The sequence below is a fragment of the Seriola lalandi genome, unplaced genomic scaffold (genome assembly GCF_002814215.2).
Source record: "Seriola lalandi dorsalis isolate HSWRI2012SDOR001 ecotype SW California unplaced genomic scaffold, Sedor1 jcf7180002054585, whole genome shotgun sequence".
NCBI lineage: Eukaryota > Metazoa > Chordata > Actinopteri > Carangiformes > Carangidae > Seriola > Seriola lalandi.
In genome coordinates, this window is record NW_019525138.1 from 3,526,273 (window position 1) to 3,543,385 (window position 17,113).

General features: G+C 41.6%; 1 protein-coding gene across 1 annotated transcript in view; it reads right to left on the reverse strand.

Annotated features, from left to right (window-relative positions):
• Positions 1-12,353, reverse strand: part of waplb (WAPL cohesin release factor b) — a 29,281-nt gene extending 16,928 nt beyond the window's left edge. The window contains exons 1-5 of the mRNA XM_023418920.2: positions 12,045-12,353; positions 10,725-11,233; positions 6,059-6,806; positions 3,956-4,317; positions 1,639-1,763 (exon numbers count right to left, since the gene is read on the reverse strand). Of these exons, the coding sequence (XP_023274688.1) occupies positions 1,639-1,763; positions 3,956-4,317; positions 6,059-6,806; positions 10,725-11,211 (1,722 nt within the window). The 5' untranslated portion in view covers positions 11,212-11,233; positions 12,045-12,353. The remainder of the gene's footprint in view (positions 1-1,638; positions 1,764-3,955; positions 4,318-6,058; positions 6,807-10,724; positions 11,234-12,044) is intronic.
• Between the last annotated feature and the right edge of the window lie 4,760 nt (positions 12,354-17,113).

Below are 17,113 nucleotides of genomic sequence, written 5' to 3' on the forward strand. Positions count from 1 at the left end.
CATTTATTTGCAAAATGATTATTTTCTTTCCGATGCAAAAACCTATTATTACAGACTGCAATGCAAACACCAGAGGCAGTGGTGTGTGTTAATGACGATGTTCCAGGCAATCCTGACCCCCTCTGAAATAAAACTAATTTGAATTCTGAAATTTGTCTTGCTGATTACAACTGCACCAGCATCACTTTTTCCAACAAAGTTAAAATACTGCAAACTAAAGAGAACACATTCAACAAGCAGCTGAGAGGAAGAGAGGCCTCGCAGAGCTTGTTCTGACAAAACTGGCAAACTACAGAAATTTGACTGGGTCTAATTAACAACACTTGTACAGGAAAACTTTGAGTAAAATCAAATCATCAGTTCAATCAAAGTGTTTTTCACGGCTTTAACTGCAGAAAGATTCATGTAATGCTGACAATTCATATACAGTAAACATGAGTTACTTAAGACTTCCATTTCCACTGGTCTGAATTGATTACAGTGATCTGTGTCTGCTATAAGAAGACTGAATCCATCCCCTCATCCATCCACGAATAAACCAGAGCTGAACTCTCCTGCTCTGCCCACACACACGCACGCACGCACGCACGCACGCACGCACGCACGCACGCACGCACGCACACACACACACACACACACGCACACGCACAAGCCTACTGAGTCATACTGAGTGTAGGTGGACAGTCCCATCCCCACAGGTACATGCAGTTAGGGATTACAATATTTCAGTTGAGTGCTTCACATGCATAGAATGACCCACATGCGCATTTATTTTTATCTTTTTATAAGTCAAAGTGAATTCTGATACTCATTATGCTTCAGTCAGAAGTCAAGTTTAAATTGTATGTTTTCTATCCAATTTGGCCTTTGTGTTTAGAGTAATTCATCTAAACACTAAACAGGTGATTTTACCAGGGGAGACAAAATGCTTGAACACACAAATGAGAGATCTTCTGTCGAAAGGACAGTACCATCTAAGAACCCCCACACCCCCACAAAGTTGACCACCAAAACTGTAGGAAATGCTGAGTGTTATTCATACAACTGTAAATTTAAACTTGAAAATTATAATCGGACAACTGAATGACTGTCTTGTTTACTTCTCTCTAGGAATACTTGAAATGTGTCTATATCCACCTTTTCACTATCAATTATTTTGCACACTGCAAACTTGTTTTTTGAGATTGAAGTGTGTTAAAACCTGGCAACTATTACGCAATAACATTTTGGGTTCTTAATGCAAGCAAAAATGTCTAAAAACATTGAAAAATCTAACAGTATCCTGATATTTTTGTATATTTTTCTTACTGTCAACAAATCCATTAAAAAGACCAAAACCAACCATGTGTTCATCTGCCTCCAAACCCAGTGGTCGCCTCTAAGATATAAACCTTTTTTTTTTTTTTTTTTTTTTACAGCTGGCCACTGTAGTTTTCAGCAAATGTTTCTTAAACACGAGATTGTGCATTTGCTGGGGACTATTTTCAGCAGCGGACTAATCCCGATTCGGTGATCTCATAAGTATTTAGCGCAGCAAGGCGGTGTATGAGGGACTGATTCAAAATAAACAGCAGTGTGTCATTCACGAAGTGTGTTTGGCTTCGCAGTGATGTGGCTAAGCGTGACGTTGTGTCTGACCTTCTTGTGTGCACTGAAGATCCTCCGTAAGGTGTCTGGGTTCTTCTCAGCTGCTTTTCCCAGAGGTGGCCTCCTTGGGGCCCTGGCCACCACCCTGAAGTCTTCCTCTGAGAAGTCCAGGACATCTGTAGACAAAACACACAGACACCATCAGTGAGACTTTAAAACCAAAACATGCTCTGTTCATTACATCCTGAATGAGACAGAAGTGACCTGAAATGACAGTGACTGAGTCTTTATTAAGTTCTGCTGTGTGGTCAGGGTTTTCAGTGCTTCTCCTGTGGCCTCAGTCAGACCAGATAAACACCACACTCTGACACTTCACAGTGATTGGCTGCTGAGGATGAGCTCAGACGAGAGGAGGACGACACAGGGTTTGTTAGTGTTGTTAGGGCATCATGTCCTCAGAGTGTGTGGGAGGATGGGTTCATGGTGTGTGCTGGTATGGGGGTAGAAGCAAAGTACTGCATCTTAGTGCTGGTGTGGGGCCTTCGTGTTTACATGTACATATAAACATTACACAAAGAAAATAACATCTAGTCTTATCTGAAGATAGAAATGCAGACATACTAGTAGCCCTGTTCTACAAAACTCTGGACCCTGTCAGACGTGGGTTGAGCATTGGAGTAAATGGCTCGTCTTTCAACATCTGCAAATAACTACAATTATTAAACTCAATTATTCAATTTAGATCTGTAATCACCTTCTGCTGGCTGAAAAGAGACATTACATTTTTGAGTGGCAGTCTAATCAATGATGAAAGTTTGTCACCCAAAAATGAAATGAGCTGCATAAAAAAAAATTAAAGTGAGTCTCTTGAAGTTTGACATGACACAGATCATTTCTTTCAACTCCCTCACCTGATCTTGTTAAACTACAAGACTAAGTCAAAACCTAATACATGGCTGGGCCACACTGTATTTGCATCCTGCCTAGTATCAGCTGGTTTCAGCTCTTTATCCGTTTGTTTCTCTCCTCCTCCCTGTGCTCACATATACAGTATTATAGTATATACAGCTGAATTCCCTATAAGCTGTTCTTATTTCCACGTTTTTCTGTTTCTGTTGGCAGACAACGGAACGAGTATGAAGTAGTGACTGAAACGCGGCCCATTAAGACTACATGTTAACCAGCAGTCACTTCCAAGCTGCTGCTGATGCTAAAATCCTGATTTTGTAACCAGGACTCAGCTACTGTGCTGTCAGAAGTGAGAGGTGTGCCTGCAGAGGGAAAGCCCGAACTCGTGGGGCAATACTGGCGACTGTCTTCAACAGAAAGCAGCTAAGGTTTATCCCAAAAAGTTGCTAGACTTAGATTAGAAACATTGGCTCATCTAGTGACAATTGTGCTAAATTGGCAACAGTGTTTGTTTGTGCCATGTCATTTCAAAAGAGCAACAACCACTTGTCCAGCCGACCAATGGTGTAACCTCATCACTCAGTCAGTCCCCGACATTCCGCTGGTGTGGTCCAGCCAAAATATACACTTCTCCCGGGGTTGAACAGTGATGTAACAGAGTAACGGCTCTTTTCACTCACAAACATCATTGAGAGAGAACAGACGTCAGATTGTAGCATACTATCCAGACAACAGCTGAAGTGCATTTATAACCCTTGACGAATTACATTAATTAGCTACAGCTGATATAATCAATGTCATTTGAACTAATGAAAGAGACAGTCTGTACTGGCTCTTTGCTTATAAAAAAAGAGGGAGGATATAAAGGTTTGATATGAGAATAGTAAGTGTCAGAAGGGAGCAAATACAGGTATTCTGCATAATGGAAACCAGGTCCAAAGTAGAACTGGTTATCTAAACCCTACTCTAATTTGTCTACTTGTTACTCTACTGGTTGTCTACTAGTTGTGTTACTCTTGGCTGAGGTTCAGTGTGTGTTGTGCTCTTCACTTTGAATTGACAGAATCCTCCACCACTGACCAGAAAACTAATTACATGGTAACATGAACTCCTCAGGAACTAAAATAATTTCAGTTAATGTCAGTCCTTATCATTAAATTGACAACGCCATGAGCAGCTAAACACAAACTCTGAGCTTCTTCTGCCTCCAGACTGAGCAAAGTAAATGAGCAACTGTGATGCTGAGAGGTTTGAAAAGCATTTTCTTTCAAAGAGATTATTAAATACGATTTCATTACAGATAAATTTATACTGCTGTCATTAAGACAGAGTGAAATGCATGCTGAAGCGGATCTGAATGAAAAAATGTGATCTTATTCATAAGTAACCAAAGACTCCCTGAAGCCTGCTCCCTGTTTCTTTAAGCTACTACAGGAAGAGAGTGCGAGTGTGTTCTAACCTTCTCGTATCCTGCTCTCCTGCCTCTCAGAGTTCTTCTTGTTCTCCCTAGCTGCCGGTCTTTCACGACTCTCCAGCCTCTCGAAGGGATCCGGCGGGTCATAGGCTGGTGTTTCTTCTATGGTAACCACTGGGGTTGCCTTGGTGACGGCAGCTTTCTTGGCCCTCCTCCTCTCTTTAGAGCTGTCGTCGTCAGAACCATCACTGTCGCTCATGTCGTCAAAGCCAAAGTATTTAATTTTGTAACTGGATCGGCTGTCTGTGTTGTCAGAGCTGTTCTCCTCCTGATGGGTATCTGTGTCTTCAAAACCAAACAGCTCCAGCTTACTGTCCTTCTTTGACTTGGTCTGGGTCTGCCTGAACCTGCGGAGAGGACACGTATACAATCAAAACATTGTTTACATGCTGTAGTCAGGAAAAAGGCAAAGTCAGAACTTTTTATGATTTTCAAAAATGAATAAGAATCAGCTCAAAAACGAGGCAGTCAAGTAACATCCTGGAGGCTTTCCATTTCTTGGTTTCCAACTTCAGGCTCAAACTTTGTCGAAAATTAGCGGACATGAAAGAGCAACCTACCAAATTTTTATTAACTCTATGCTGTTTAGGAAACAAGTTAATGAAAGCAAACTTATTTAATTTAGAATTTTGTTTCAGAAAAAAATCCTGTGGCCGTAAGGAATGATTTTTCATTGGCAGAAAAGTAAAAGTAAACAGTAAATACATAAAATGGGTGAAATGAAAACAGTGTATCTGTGTGCCAAAAAATGACTTTATAGGCAACCTTTTCATGCCACTTGCTTCACTGACTTTTCCCTCTCCATCCAGTTTCTCTGTTAATCTAGTTGGACAGAAGTTTTGAAATCAGACAGGAAGCAATGGTAAATCTTTTGAATTCTTAAAATTGCCAGGTACCCTCTTTTATTATCCCTTAAGTGGCTTTAAGGGAGTTACAATCATGTGATTCCAAACCATGTGACACTAGCATATAATGTATTTTCCAGCCATATTATGTTTTCCACTGAGTGAAATAATCAAACCCAAGACAGCTTTTTATGGCTGCACCATTCCAAATGGAAATATTCCAGATGTTTTGTGCATAATTGTGATGATGCAGTTCCAAAACATTCAGCCTGACATTTTTTATCTTTGGAAACTCCAGTAGAGGTGTAGTGTGATGTTCTGTTGGTTTATGAACCTACTCAACAACAAAAAAAATATTAAACAAATTAATTACAAATAACAGACAAGTTATTCATCAGTTGTGAAAATAATCTCACTGCCAGGTCCATTTAGCAGCACATTTGTCTATGTTGCAGTCTTTAAATTAATTTTTCCCCTCATCAATCTACACTCTATACACCCCATAATGACAAAGCCAAAAAAGAGAACTTTGGTGATGGTAAGAGAGGTCACCAAGAACCCGATGGTCAGTCTGGCTGAACAGCACTCCACCAATCTGGTCTTTATGGCAGAGTGGCCAGACAGAAACTCTCCTCAGTGAAGGTTTGCAATAAAGCACCTCAAGGACTCTCACCGTTCATCACCTGCTCAACACCGTCACAACAGTGAAACATGGTGGTGGCAGCATCAGACTGTGTGGGTGTTTTTCAGTGACAGGGACAAAGGACCCTGGTCAGGGTTGAGGGGAAAGATAAATGTAGCAACGTACAGACATATTCTTAATGAAGAAAATGCAGAAAATCTCCAAGTCCAGGTGTGTAAAACTAAGGACTGAGTAAAAGGTTTGAATATTTATGCAATATTTCAGTTTTTCCTTTTTACTAAATGTAATAAAATGTTAAACTTCTCTTTTTTTCTTTGTCACTATGTGGTATTGAGTGTAGACTGATGACGGAAAAAAATTTAGGATTTTAGCATGAGACTGCAACATAAACATACTTTGACCTTCAACTTTGATCAGGTACATCGTTTAGCATTTAGCAAGACTGTGCAGGAGTAAGAAGTCTTCTACCTCTGTTAGAGTTACGCTGCTATCACATTCAAGTGTGCAGAGATGTTTTTTTCAGTTATTCGACAACATTTAACAAAAACTCCCCAAAGCATTTGAGAAAAGTAGCAGTTCTACTTGTTCATGTTGTCCTACCTCGTGTTTTGCTGCTCCGTCTTCTTCCGCTGCCATCCCGCCTCTCCCAGCTCTGTTGTGCTGCCAGACCCGGCACTACTGCTACCACTAGAGGGTGCTGCATCACTGCTAAACTCCTCCACCACTCGGTCCTGGATTGTGACATTACACATTGACACAGACGAGGGGTGCAGCACTGTGTAGTCCCTCGTCCTGCCCCGTCCCCCTCCACTACCTGTTGTCTTATTACTGCTGTCAGATGAGGGTTTGGGAAGATCTGCACCAAAAACTGTGCTGGCAAAGCCACTGGAGTCCTGCGCTTTGCCAGAGCCCTGTTTGTTAGGCCTCCTGTACGTCCGACAGTTAGAGTTTCTAACAAGTGATGAGGAAGAGGATGTCTGGGAGTAGTCTGATGTCTCGACAAGGAAGTCCGAGTCGCCACCGAGGTCCTCACTCTCGCTGGGGCTCTGGAGCCGTGGGGGAGAGGGCGGCTTCTGATGCCGGGTCTGCCCCAGGTCAAAGTTGCCAGTGGTGACACCTGCTGTAGCCCAGGAGAGTGTGGGGGCGGGGTTACGAGGTTCCTGGCTGGGTGAGGGCGGACGGAGACCCATGATAGCATCCCAGGAGTCGTAGGTGGACTCTGCCTTGGACCCTGTCTTCAGGGTGGTTGTCTGCGCCAGGGGCTTCTTGTCGCTCTCAGAAGCATTTTGGTACCATGAGTAGCTGTGCTGGTTCTCCAGTAATGACAAGGAACTCTGCTGGGACTTTCCTGCGGAAAAGGAAGAGAAAACTGATTCAGAATCAATACTAACAACTACCTTAAACTAATGGCGTTGATTTTTATGAAGTTAATTTAAATATTAATTGTTTATTTAGCTCCAGCTATAGTATTACAGGTATTTTAATGTCAACTAGGACTGCAGCTAATTTTATTTATAAATCGAGGCATCTGTTGATAATTCTTTTGATTAACTGATAAACTGTTTGGTCTATAAAATGTCAGAGTAAAGGGGAGAAACCATCACAAGCCAACAGCCCAAAACTCAAAGACATTCAATTAATAATGACATAAAAATGGCAGAAACCAGCAAATCCTCATATTTCAGAAGCAGGAACCACAGAATATTTGATCAATCTACCAATCAATTAACTGATATATTATTTCACCACTAATGTCAACACTCTGTATTCTCTGGACCTGACGTTTAAAATCATTAAGATAGTGATGCGTCGCAACCGGCAAAAATGCTATCTACTACATCAGTGAAACAACACTGTGCCCACAATTTGGCTTCTGGTTAACATCATCATCTGCTCAGCAGAAAGGTGGTGAACATAATGACTGCACCATTTCAAAATGCAACTTTACAACTGAAAACAGGTCACACACACACACACACACACCTGGAACTTCTAACTGCCAACTCATTTGCAGGTTGACGTATTTCTTGAAGAAAATCAAAAGCGTCTGGACGTACTTGCCAAGTCAACATGGAGATTCTGGTTATTAGCACCCCCTGGTCGTTTCTGCCTTCACAGATTACTAACAGGTAACAATACTGAACTCTTAACTCTGAGCAAAGAAAGGAAATTGCTTCACAGTGTAACATCAAAGAATATCTCTATCTGTTCTGTAAAGGAGCTGTGGTTTGTTTTGGGTTTTTTTTTTTTTAAGGCTGTGTTGTTGGAGCGCAAGTGCGAGCAAAACTAAAAAAGTGGGCCATTTCGCTTCTTCTCTCTCTTCTGACCTTATTTGAGAAAAAGAAAAACTTGCAAACAATAAAACATCAGCTGCTCCAGAGCATCAGCCACAGCAAAAGAAAGGGGGACTGGCCTTTATGCCGAATGCTCTGACCATGTAACTGTAGGTGAATGGATACGGTGCAATACTCATACAAGACCATAGAGTGCCTTGACCCTCCATGTTGTAACCTTCCTTTGAAAAGTGTTATCCTGAATACACTCCAAAACAGCCACAGACACACACACAGAATTTACCCCAGCCCAAAGCTGGAAGTACAATTTGGGCTCAACTCTGCCCCATTGACTCCAGTGTCAACCCCCCCAACAACTACAAACCTCTCAGCAAGAGGTTAAAGGCAGACCTTCTGAGCATCTTGTTAATTGAATTTTCATTGCACATGTAAACATCACATCCTGTTTACAGAATTTCATAAGATTATTTGAGGAACCAAAATCTTGGGTCATGATGACACAACAATTGTGCCAATTAATGATGATTAGTGATTTATTCATTGCAGATGGACCAGCCTGGATAACACTCAGAGGTGACATGAAAATCTGCCACACTGCTCATGATAACAAGAGAAGATTCATACAAGTGAGAAAATGATCACAACATGGTGATTTGTTAATCCAATCCAATGTGAACTATTTAAAAAAAAAAATCAATAATAAACCTTGGTTTCAATTTTCCTATTAAAGGGCAAATAAAAATACCAGAGTCTGAGGGGTGACACTTCAGCAACCTGCAACTATTTTGCCAGCCTTAGTGATCACACTGTACAGTTCCTACATGACTGAGTATAATATGTGAATCTGATAAAGTGAATTGAAAGTTAGGTGTGTCACCATAGTTTGAACTTCAACAGAATTGTTTGTAAGCATGGTTCAAGAAAACTCAGTTTTTCAAAATAAAGCTGTAAGTTGCACCTATCACATTTATGAGTAGTAAAATAATTTTGATTTTTCTGCTTTAAAAACATAAATGACAACAGACTGGTGTATAAACAGTCGGAAACAATTTAATGATTAAGTATTTTCTTATACTGAACATGAGAAGGAAAAAAAAAATATAGGAATAAAAATGGCTCCTTTCAAACAGCAGCAGCCCTGATGCAGGCTGACATATCATTAACTACAACTGCTGGCTTCTGTTTATTTTGTGTTACTCCATGTTCCTTTCACTCACAACATTGTGCATTAGGAAATGACAACAGTGTTTGAAAGGATGGCAGTGAGGTGGTTTTCTTTGCAGCTGGCGCATGAAGAGCAAACAAGCAATGTACTGCATCAGAAAGGAATCAGGCTTTAGCCAATCAATCGAAAATGACTGGATTGGCCTCCGTCCCAATCCTCTGGATTTGCTCAGGGCATTCATTAATGCAGAACATGGTATCAGTTTGATCAGTGTGATCGAATTAACTCAGAACATCATTTACAATTTTAGAGAACACAAATTCAGATTTACCAGAAAACAACTCATCCTAATATTGTCTGGCACAGGAGTTGTACATTGAATATCCACAAGTGACAAGGATTCAATGTAAAATGACTTTTATCTGAAGCCTGTAAGATAAACTCATTGCTCAATTAAGTCTCAATAAAAATCTAAAATCCAACCTCTACAGTTTGCGGACTTAAAGTTCAGTGGAACAGATTTTTAATTTTATTTTCTGTTGTATCCGAGCAAAATAAACACATCTCATAACCTTCTTGAATACAAATATCACTCAGTCAGCTCTACAGGCAGATTTACTCAAGTGTTATTTGGTCAAGGATTCTGTCATATGTACTGAGTCAACATCACCAGTCTTAGTAAGCAGATAACAAGGCTGTTGATGGCAGTGTTGCAGCTGAACTTCGGTGTCGTACTGACTTCCCTTCAACATGGCTTAATGTCCAAACACAGTGGAAACGTTGCTCTGAGCCGAAGTGCTCACTGAGATACAGCTTGTTGTTGGGAGTCAGTTGGAGTGCCTCGCGTCTCTGGCAGGTGGCCAGCAGCGGCCACAGAAAGCTGAGGACAAGTCAAGCTGAAAGTGACGACACTGACAGTGACCGGCTGTGAGAGGATGAACAACAAAACTGATTTCTCCGATGCTGTTCTGTCAAATATGAAATCACTGAGATGTAAAATTGAAGTCCCTGACAAAAACCACTGATGGAAACCGCAAGCATTCACACAAAGACAAATGCAAAGTCCACAGGAGTATTCAGTTTTACAGAGGTCACCGAGTTTTTACACTTTGTCATCTGAAGACCCAGAATTTGTTTGGCGTCTGTGAGCCATCAGATTCCATCACAAGCTGGAACGCTTCACCCCCTCATAGGATTTTTGTATTGTGCCAAAAGTAATGTGTGTGGTTACCATGCTCCTCAGGATGCTGCTAGACTGAACCATCGTATCTGCCCATCTATGTTTGTTTTCATTCCATTTGAATCAAAATCAGAACTCATGGCGCACTCCTCCTGGCCAGATGTGTCTCCATTTTGACACTAAAAAATTCAGAGAAGCTAAACTTTCTATAGCTGATGGAAGCCTTCAGTCAGAGAGCACCACAGTTGGCTTCTGTTTAGTCAACAGCTTCAAGGAGACATTTTTACAATCGCCAATATATCAAAAACATTCAAAAACAAACAGCAAGATTTAGAACATCAAATTCCTGCCCATTCATGGACAGCCTTGTGACCGCACTGTAGAATATTATTACAAACAGGAGATCTGGAGTTTTAATGTGAAATGACAATGGCTATCATAATTACTTCACTTAGTCATTCACTGTTCTTTTTTCTATCAATCTAAAGTGAATATCTTTGAGTTTTTAGACTAAACAATTAATTAAAATAAGGTAATCAATAGATTGATCAATACAATTCTTTAATTACAAATGCAGTCGTACTCCAAATCTAACCAAACTTAAAGGTTTCAAACTCCATACATTACCTATGTTAGTGCTGCTGCTGTTGAAGAACCGAGCTGTGTCCTCCACCACCCTGGGTTGGTTCCTGTCACCGGCCAGCCATGACGCACCTCGGGCGGATGCAAAAGTGTGGGATGCTCCCTGGAGGCTGGACCTGCTCCCTGTGTCCAGAGAAACACCCGGCCTTTCTGCCTGGGGAGGCTCTGCTGATGCTGGCTTGGCAGGCGATGACTTACTGCCACTCCGAGACGACACCGGCTTGGATTCCTCATCACTGTCGAACCCAAACGGATCCTCCAAGCCATCTCCAGATGGACGGGGCCTCTTGTACACCCCCAGGACAGAGTCGTTCTTGGGAGCACCGGTGCGCTTGGAGCCCACCTTGGCCTTGTAGGTGGTGTCACCCCATTTGGTACTAAGGGTCCCTCTTTTAGTGGACAGAACCTCATCAAACTTGGACGTGCCCTCTCCTCCCTTGCGACTGTAGGTTTTACCAAATCTGGATGTCATTGTTGCATCTGGGTCATATTCTCTGAGACAAGAAGAAGAGGGAGCAGAAAGAAAGGTACATCATTTAGGAGCTGATAAGAATATATTTCTTCCTCATGAATGTGATTCTTCAACTTTACCCATTTTACAGTTTTAACAATAGATTTTGTTTGTATCTAAGTTTAGAAACTGAACAGCAGTAGCCAGTGTCAGTGATGTTTAATGATCAGATGATAAATACTTGCAGTATCATGGACTTAAATGTTAATCCACAAAATGACGGCCTCTTTATGTTTTTTTTTCGCTACAAACATGCAAATCCGTTTAGTTTATATCATTGTGTCATTGTTAATTACTTTCCAATCCTGTTTGTATAGAACATGCGTAGCTAGGTGTGAATATTACTAGCTAACAGCTTGAGTACTTCTCAGCCAGCTGGTTTGACAAAACAAGGCTAATATTAGCTTGGCAGCGAGCTAATGGTGCTAAGTGACTGCTATCAGCAATGGTAGGATGCTAGCAGACAAATTAATGCAAACAACAAAACACACTGGTGGAGGTGAAACAACTCAGACAGTGCATCCGTGTAATTACGTGGCGAGATGTGTATTAAGTAAATATATAACACATTTTTCTAAGTTACTATTATCGTTAGCTCGAGTTTTAGCCGTTAGCATTAGCAAAAAGCTCAACAGAAGAGACAGGAGCCGTCACCTCAACAAACTGCTAGCTTGAAGCTAGCAGCTAACAATAACTATAAACTCATATCGTGTCGTGCCACAACCAAAAAATCCAAACGTAGACCGGCTTTTACAGCTAAACGAACACAGGCTATTATCTGTATTTCTACTTACTTGGTGAGCTAAAGGGCCAATCCGCACAAAACACACTCCAGACCCGAAACGGCCGTTAAACTCGCACAGGACCGGGCCTGCTTCCCTGATTCAAGCTGCTCCTCACAGTATAAACAAGGCCGAACAGACGCAGTTAACGGCAAATTGGCGGATTTGAAACACAACAGAGAGGGCCTCAAATCCGGACTATTGAGAAAATATATGATTTATAACCCAATCTAATGAAATCGGCTCGTGTTTTCAAGCTAAATCGCACTCGATTGTCTCCTCCGGGTTGCGACGAAGGGTTCCATTGGACTCCCCTGCTGCGTCAAGTTAACCGGAGATAGCCGAACGTTACCGGAAATGGGTAATCTATCCTTAAAAATAAAAGCAGAAATTGAACATACGTAAAGAACATTTTCGCTAGGCCTAGTTGTCATGGAAGTATTTATATATATGAGGAGATTTGCTAAGGAATGTGGACACGTGGATTTAATACAGACTCATGTATGTACATATTACTCGATGTCACGTATGTACATTGTTTTGCTAGGTTTTTGTATTTTGTTTGTATTTTATTGTTAAAATTCAAACCGGATATGTGATATGTAATTTTTGACCTTCACACTAGTAGCTTCATCAATCTTATCATTACAAATGCCGCATTCAGGTGCTCCCATTAAACTCGTAAAAAAGGTACATTTAAAATGATAGCCAGTAAATGCGGCACAAATAATTCCGCAGTTCCTGAAGATAGTAAAATGTTAGAACAAATAAAAATGACGTCAACTCCACAACATCAATCAAAAAAAAACATTTATTTTGTAATTGTAGAATGTGTTACATTACGTTACTAACAATCAACATTTTAAGGAAATACTGAGTAGATGGTACAATGTTAAACTGTCATGCACAGGTATGGGCCCGGAGAGTGAAATCTCTCCTTTGTCCCAGTCCAGATGAACTCTGATCCTCTTGAGTTTCTCACTGACTGACAGAGCAGTGTATTTATTTCCTGAGGAGTACAAACCTCACTGAATTGTACACTCAACACTGTAGACCCCACAAATCCCTGCGTACATACAGACTGTGTTAACAAGCCCAGTTCCCACTCTTTGTTGTCTCCAACCTCAGCATCCCAGCTGTGAGTCCCTGAGTTAAAGCCTGAGCCAAGAACAGAATCCCAGTATTCAAACCTCTCTGGGTTTTTCAGCCTGTTCCAGATGTTGAAGGTCAGGTTGCCCATGTGTTTCACCACATCCATCAAAACTCCAGAGCCCAGCTGTGGATCATCACAGCTGGACTCCTTCCACTGCGGCCTCAGAGCTCTGCAGGACTGATACAGCCTCAGCTCTCAGCTCCTCTTCTGTGCCTCTGATTGTGTCTGAAAGAGTAGCTGTCTGTCTGCTCAAAGCCTCAGACTTTGAGTTTTTCTCAGAGTGACGGCAGAGTGCCATAGGCCCGGGTGAAGCCCTCTGACCTCTCTCTTGTAAGAATGCTTCACACAGGTTCTTTAACGGCAAGTTACAAGGTGGATCACCTAAGATTTTGTCCTACAACATCAACACTCATGGATTTGGTTCACCCCCAGTCAGCTCTGCAGACCTACTTTACAGACGCTGTGGCTACGTGACAGGAGGACAGGATCTTTAAAGATGTCATTGCATGACAAGATAGCAGAATTCCCTCTCTGAGTGTGACACCATTTTCCTTTGAGGTAAGCGGTAAAGACAGCAGGCAGACAGGAGGAGGTGTCACTCTTTCCTCTAGAAAAACCTCAAACTTACTTTAACTTTGAGCTGATTTATTCAGCGAGTCAGCTGCTGGTGTAAGAGGCAGTATTCCAGAAATCCAAGAATCACCGGTATTCCTTACTGTATTCTTTGTCAGTGGAAGTCTGGTGATGGTCTGAAAATGAATTTCCTACCTGTGTTTACCTTATCAGAGAGAGAACATAACAAGGAAGTGTTTCCTAATTTGTCTCAGGTAAGCGGAGCTCTGCTATTGTCTGCATTATGGAAATGCTCATTTACTGCACCAAGTCATTTTGGTCATGTTTGGGAGAGGTGGTGCTTCATGGCTTAACTCAATTTTGAGTCCAAGTGCTGAAATCATATCTGTCTATTTCATTTTAATAAGAAAAAGTGGAATTACCGCCCTGCAGCAAAACACTTTTTGTGTTCTCGAGATATCGTGTTCACAAGGCCAATACCGCATATTGTGAGATCAACGTGACTTTGACCTTTGACCTTTGATTAACAAAATCTAATCCGTTTGTCCTTATGTTCTAGTGACTGTTTGTGCCAAATTTGAAGAAGTTCCGTCAAGGGGTTACCAAGATATCGTGTCCACGAGAACGGGATGGATGGAAAAGCAGAAAACAATATGGCTTCGGCTCTGACTCTCACCAGCGTGGAGGAATAATTAGGAAGCTGCAGGGTCTAACTGCCATTTAACAGTGTCTTAAAGGTGCATTCAACCATATGTAACAGATGGAAAATGATGGAAAACATTTCAACTTGAACGCAAAAAATACAGTCCACAGAAATGAGAAGGTCTGGAGACTCTCTGGTACATGCTGAAACAACAGTCTCATTCTCTGGACTGCACTAGATCTACAGCCACGCTACGAGCACCACTGTCAGCCATAGCCCTGTTTTCTCATGTAGTTATCTCATTGATCCTCGGTCTCCATTGCATGCTGGCATTCTCTAAAAGACATGTGACAGATCTGTAACACCACCGGGGGGAAAAAAAAGGGTGTCTCTCTCTTCTTGTTTTTGAGGAGGGATGGGAAGACGACACCAGAGCTGGATGACTAGTCCCTGCCATTTGCCACAGGACCTGAAATGATCCCAGTGCTTGTTGACATGCACCCTGCTATGGCTGTCTGTTTCTTCAGGGCAGTCAGGTCATCTTGGCATCAAGCCTCGCTTCTTCAAACCACAAAAACCTCTCCAAAAGTTACTGCGGAGCACTAAGCCTGGCTGAAATCCCTGCATGGCATACTGCAGCGCCTGTGCCAGCATCAGCCTCCCTGCCAGCCAATAGACCGGCGTTACTGTACCATGAGGGGGTTCAATACTCTGACAATAAAGAACAGATCTGACTTCTTCCACAGGGATGCCAAAAGCTCCCTGAGCGGGCGCTGGTTGTTGAGAACCTGGCAGAGCTTAGCGGTAGCACCTGGAGTGTTTAGGCATCACACAGTTCCGAAGAATAGATTGGCACAGGGGCTGGCATCTGTGCTGGCAGCGCCATCCTTACAAACAATTAGGCCTTTGACACTCAGCAGATAGGAGCCATAGGATCATCTCTGGCAAAGACAGAGATAAAGGAAGCCAAATGACTTACCACCCCAATCAACTCACTGTTTAGGAGAAGATGGTTCAGAGAGGAGAGGAAGAGGATTTTTTAGCAATTCATTTGTTACATTACAGAGCCCCCAATGTCAAGGAGATCATATTTCTTATTGTATGCACACCAGATTTAGATCTTGTTTGCACAAGTTCCACATTTTAATAGCAGCAGTTTTAGCAGCAGTTTGAGTAATTCAAATGTTTTCTCTCTTTGATGATTGTGAGCAAGATTATGTGTGGTTCTTTGTCTGCAAAAGAGCGTGCGTCCACACCACACATCAAATTTCAATTTCCACTGAGTTGGTTGCTTCCACCATTTACCACAGTTTACAAAGGTTATGGTTTGGCACGAACAGCTCAATGTCACATAGAATTACGCATCCATCACAATTTACTTGCCAGTGTTGAGTGCCATTGTTATTTCCTTTATGAAGTTAGGTGGAAAGTCTGTTTTGAGGTCGATATTCACATCATTCCTTATTCTAAACTAAATTTCAGAACTGGACAATTCTGCAAAACCCCAAATAAAGTTCAATAGCAATGTTTAAAGATTTGTATTAAAAATTTCCAAACGCCTCACAAAAGCAATTCTCACTTTTTTTAAGGCACAGAGACCTCAGATATTCGTGCAAGTCTGTTGTCTGATGGAGTCCATTGTTGGACAACTGTTGTCCCTATATACATTCCTACACTTGCTCTTCTACTGATTCTTCTTCATTGGGAACTAGGTTTAGAATATTGTGAGCAGGAGACTCTTGAAACTCAAAGATTCTCTCTGCTGAGACGTTTCTCAGCCCCCACTAGATGTCAGAATTTAGACATAATACTATGTCCCCCTGTGAACGTCCTCCCTCCTCTTCTTGTTTTCTTCTCCTTTTTCTAATTTTGTCTTCTGTTTTCCCTCTCTTTCTATTCTTCCTCTTTTCATATCTTCTGATGTCTTTTCTGTTTTATCGTCTCTTCTCACCTCCCTCCTCCCTCCTGATGTTCTACTTTATTATAAAGGAACAAACTGTAAATGTCATGTTAGATTCATGGACGTGAGAAAAGTTTCTTATGAGGATTAATACTTCATATATAAAACAGTGATACTTAATACAAGTTAGAACGGAACAGAACTGGAGGAGGAAACTGATCAGAAAGTGCTGACTGTGAATGCAGCCTGTCTCTCTTTTTACCTGTCTGTTAACCACCTGTTTACTCTGTTTATTTTTTCTTTTTTTCCACCACATCATCCTCACAAAGAGCCACTAGCCACACACGGAAACACCTTTCCACTGACACCCAGGCGCTGAGAAACAAACCCTAACACACACACACACACACACACACACACACACACACACACACACACATAGTCTTAAGGCCGGGTAGGTACAGTCCATGGGAAGTCCCCTAATTTTGCATTAAAGATGCTGTTTCCTTTTCTGCACGGGTTTCAGTTTAAACCACTGAAGTGTGTTTGTATGTGTGTGTGTGTGTGTGTGTGTGTGTGTGTGTGTGTGTGTGTGTGTGTGTGTGTGTGCTCTTTGCAGATTTTGTAATTAATTGCTCCCTTGAAAAATAAGTTTGTGTCACACATCTGCAGATTTACAGTAACACAAAAATATCAAAATCAGATGGCTCTGAATGAATATGAATATCTGACCAGAGTGCCCTTAAGCAAGGCACAGAATCTGTACTTGCTGTACTTCAGCTGACCTTTGACCGCTGACATCCGCGTGGATG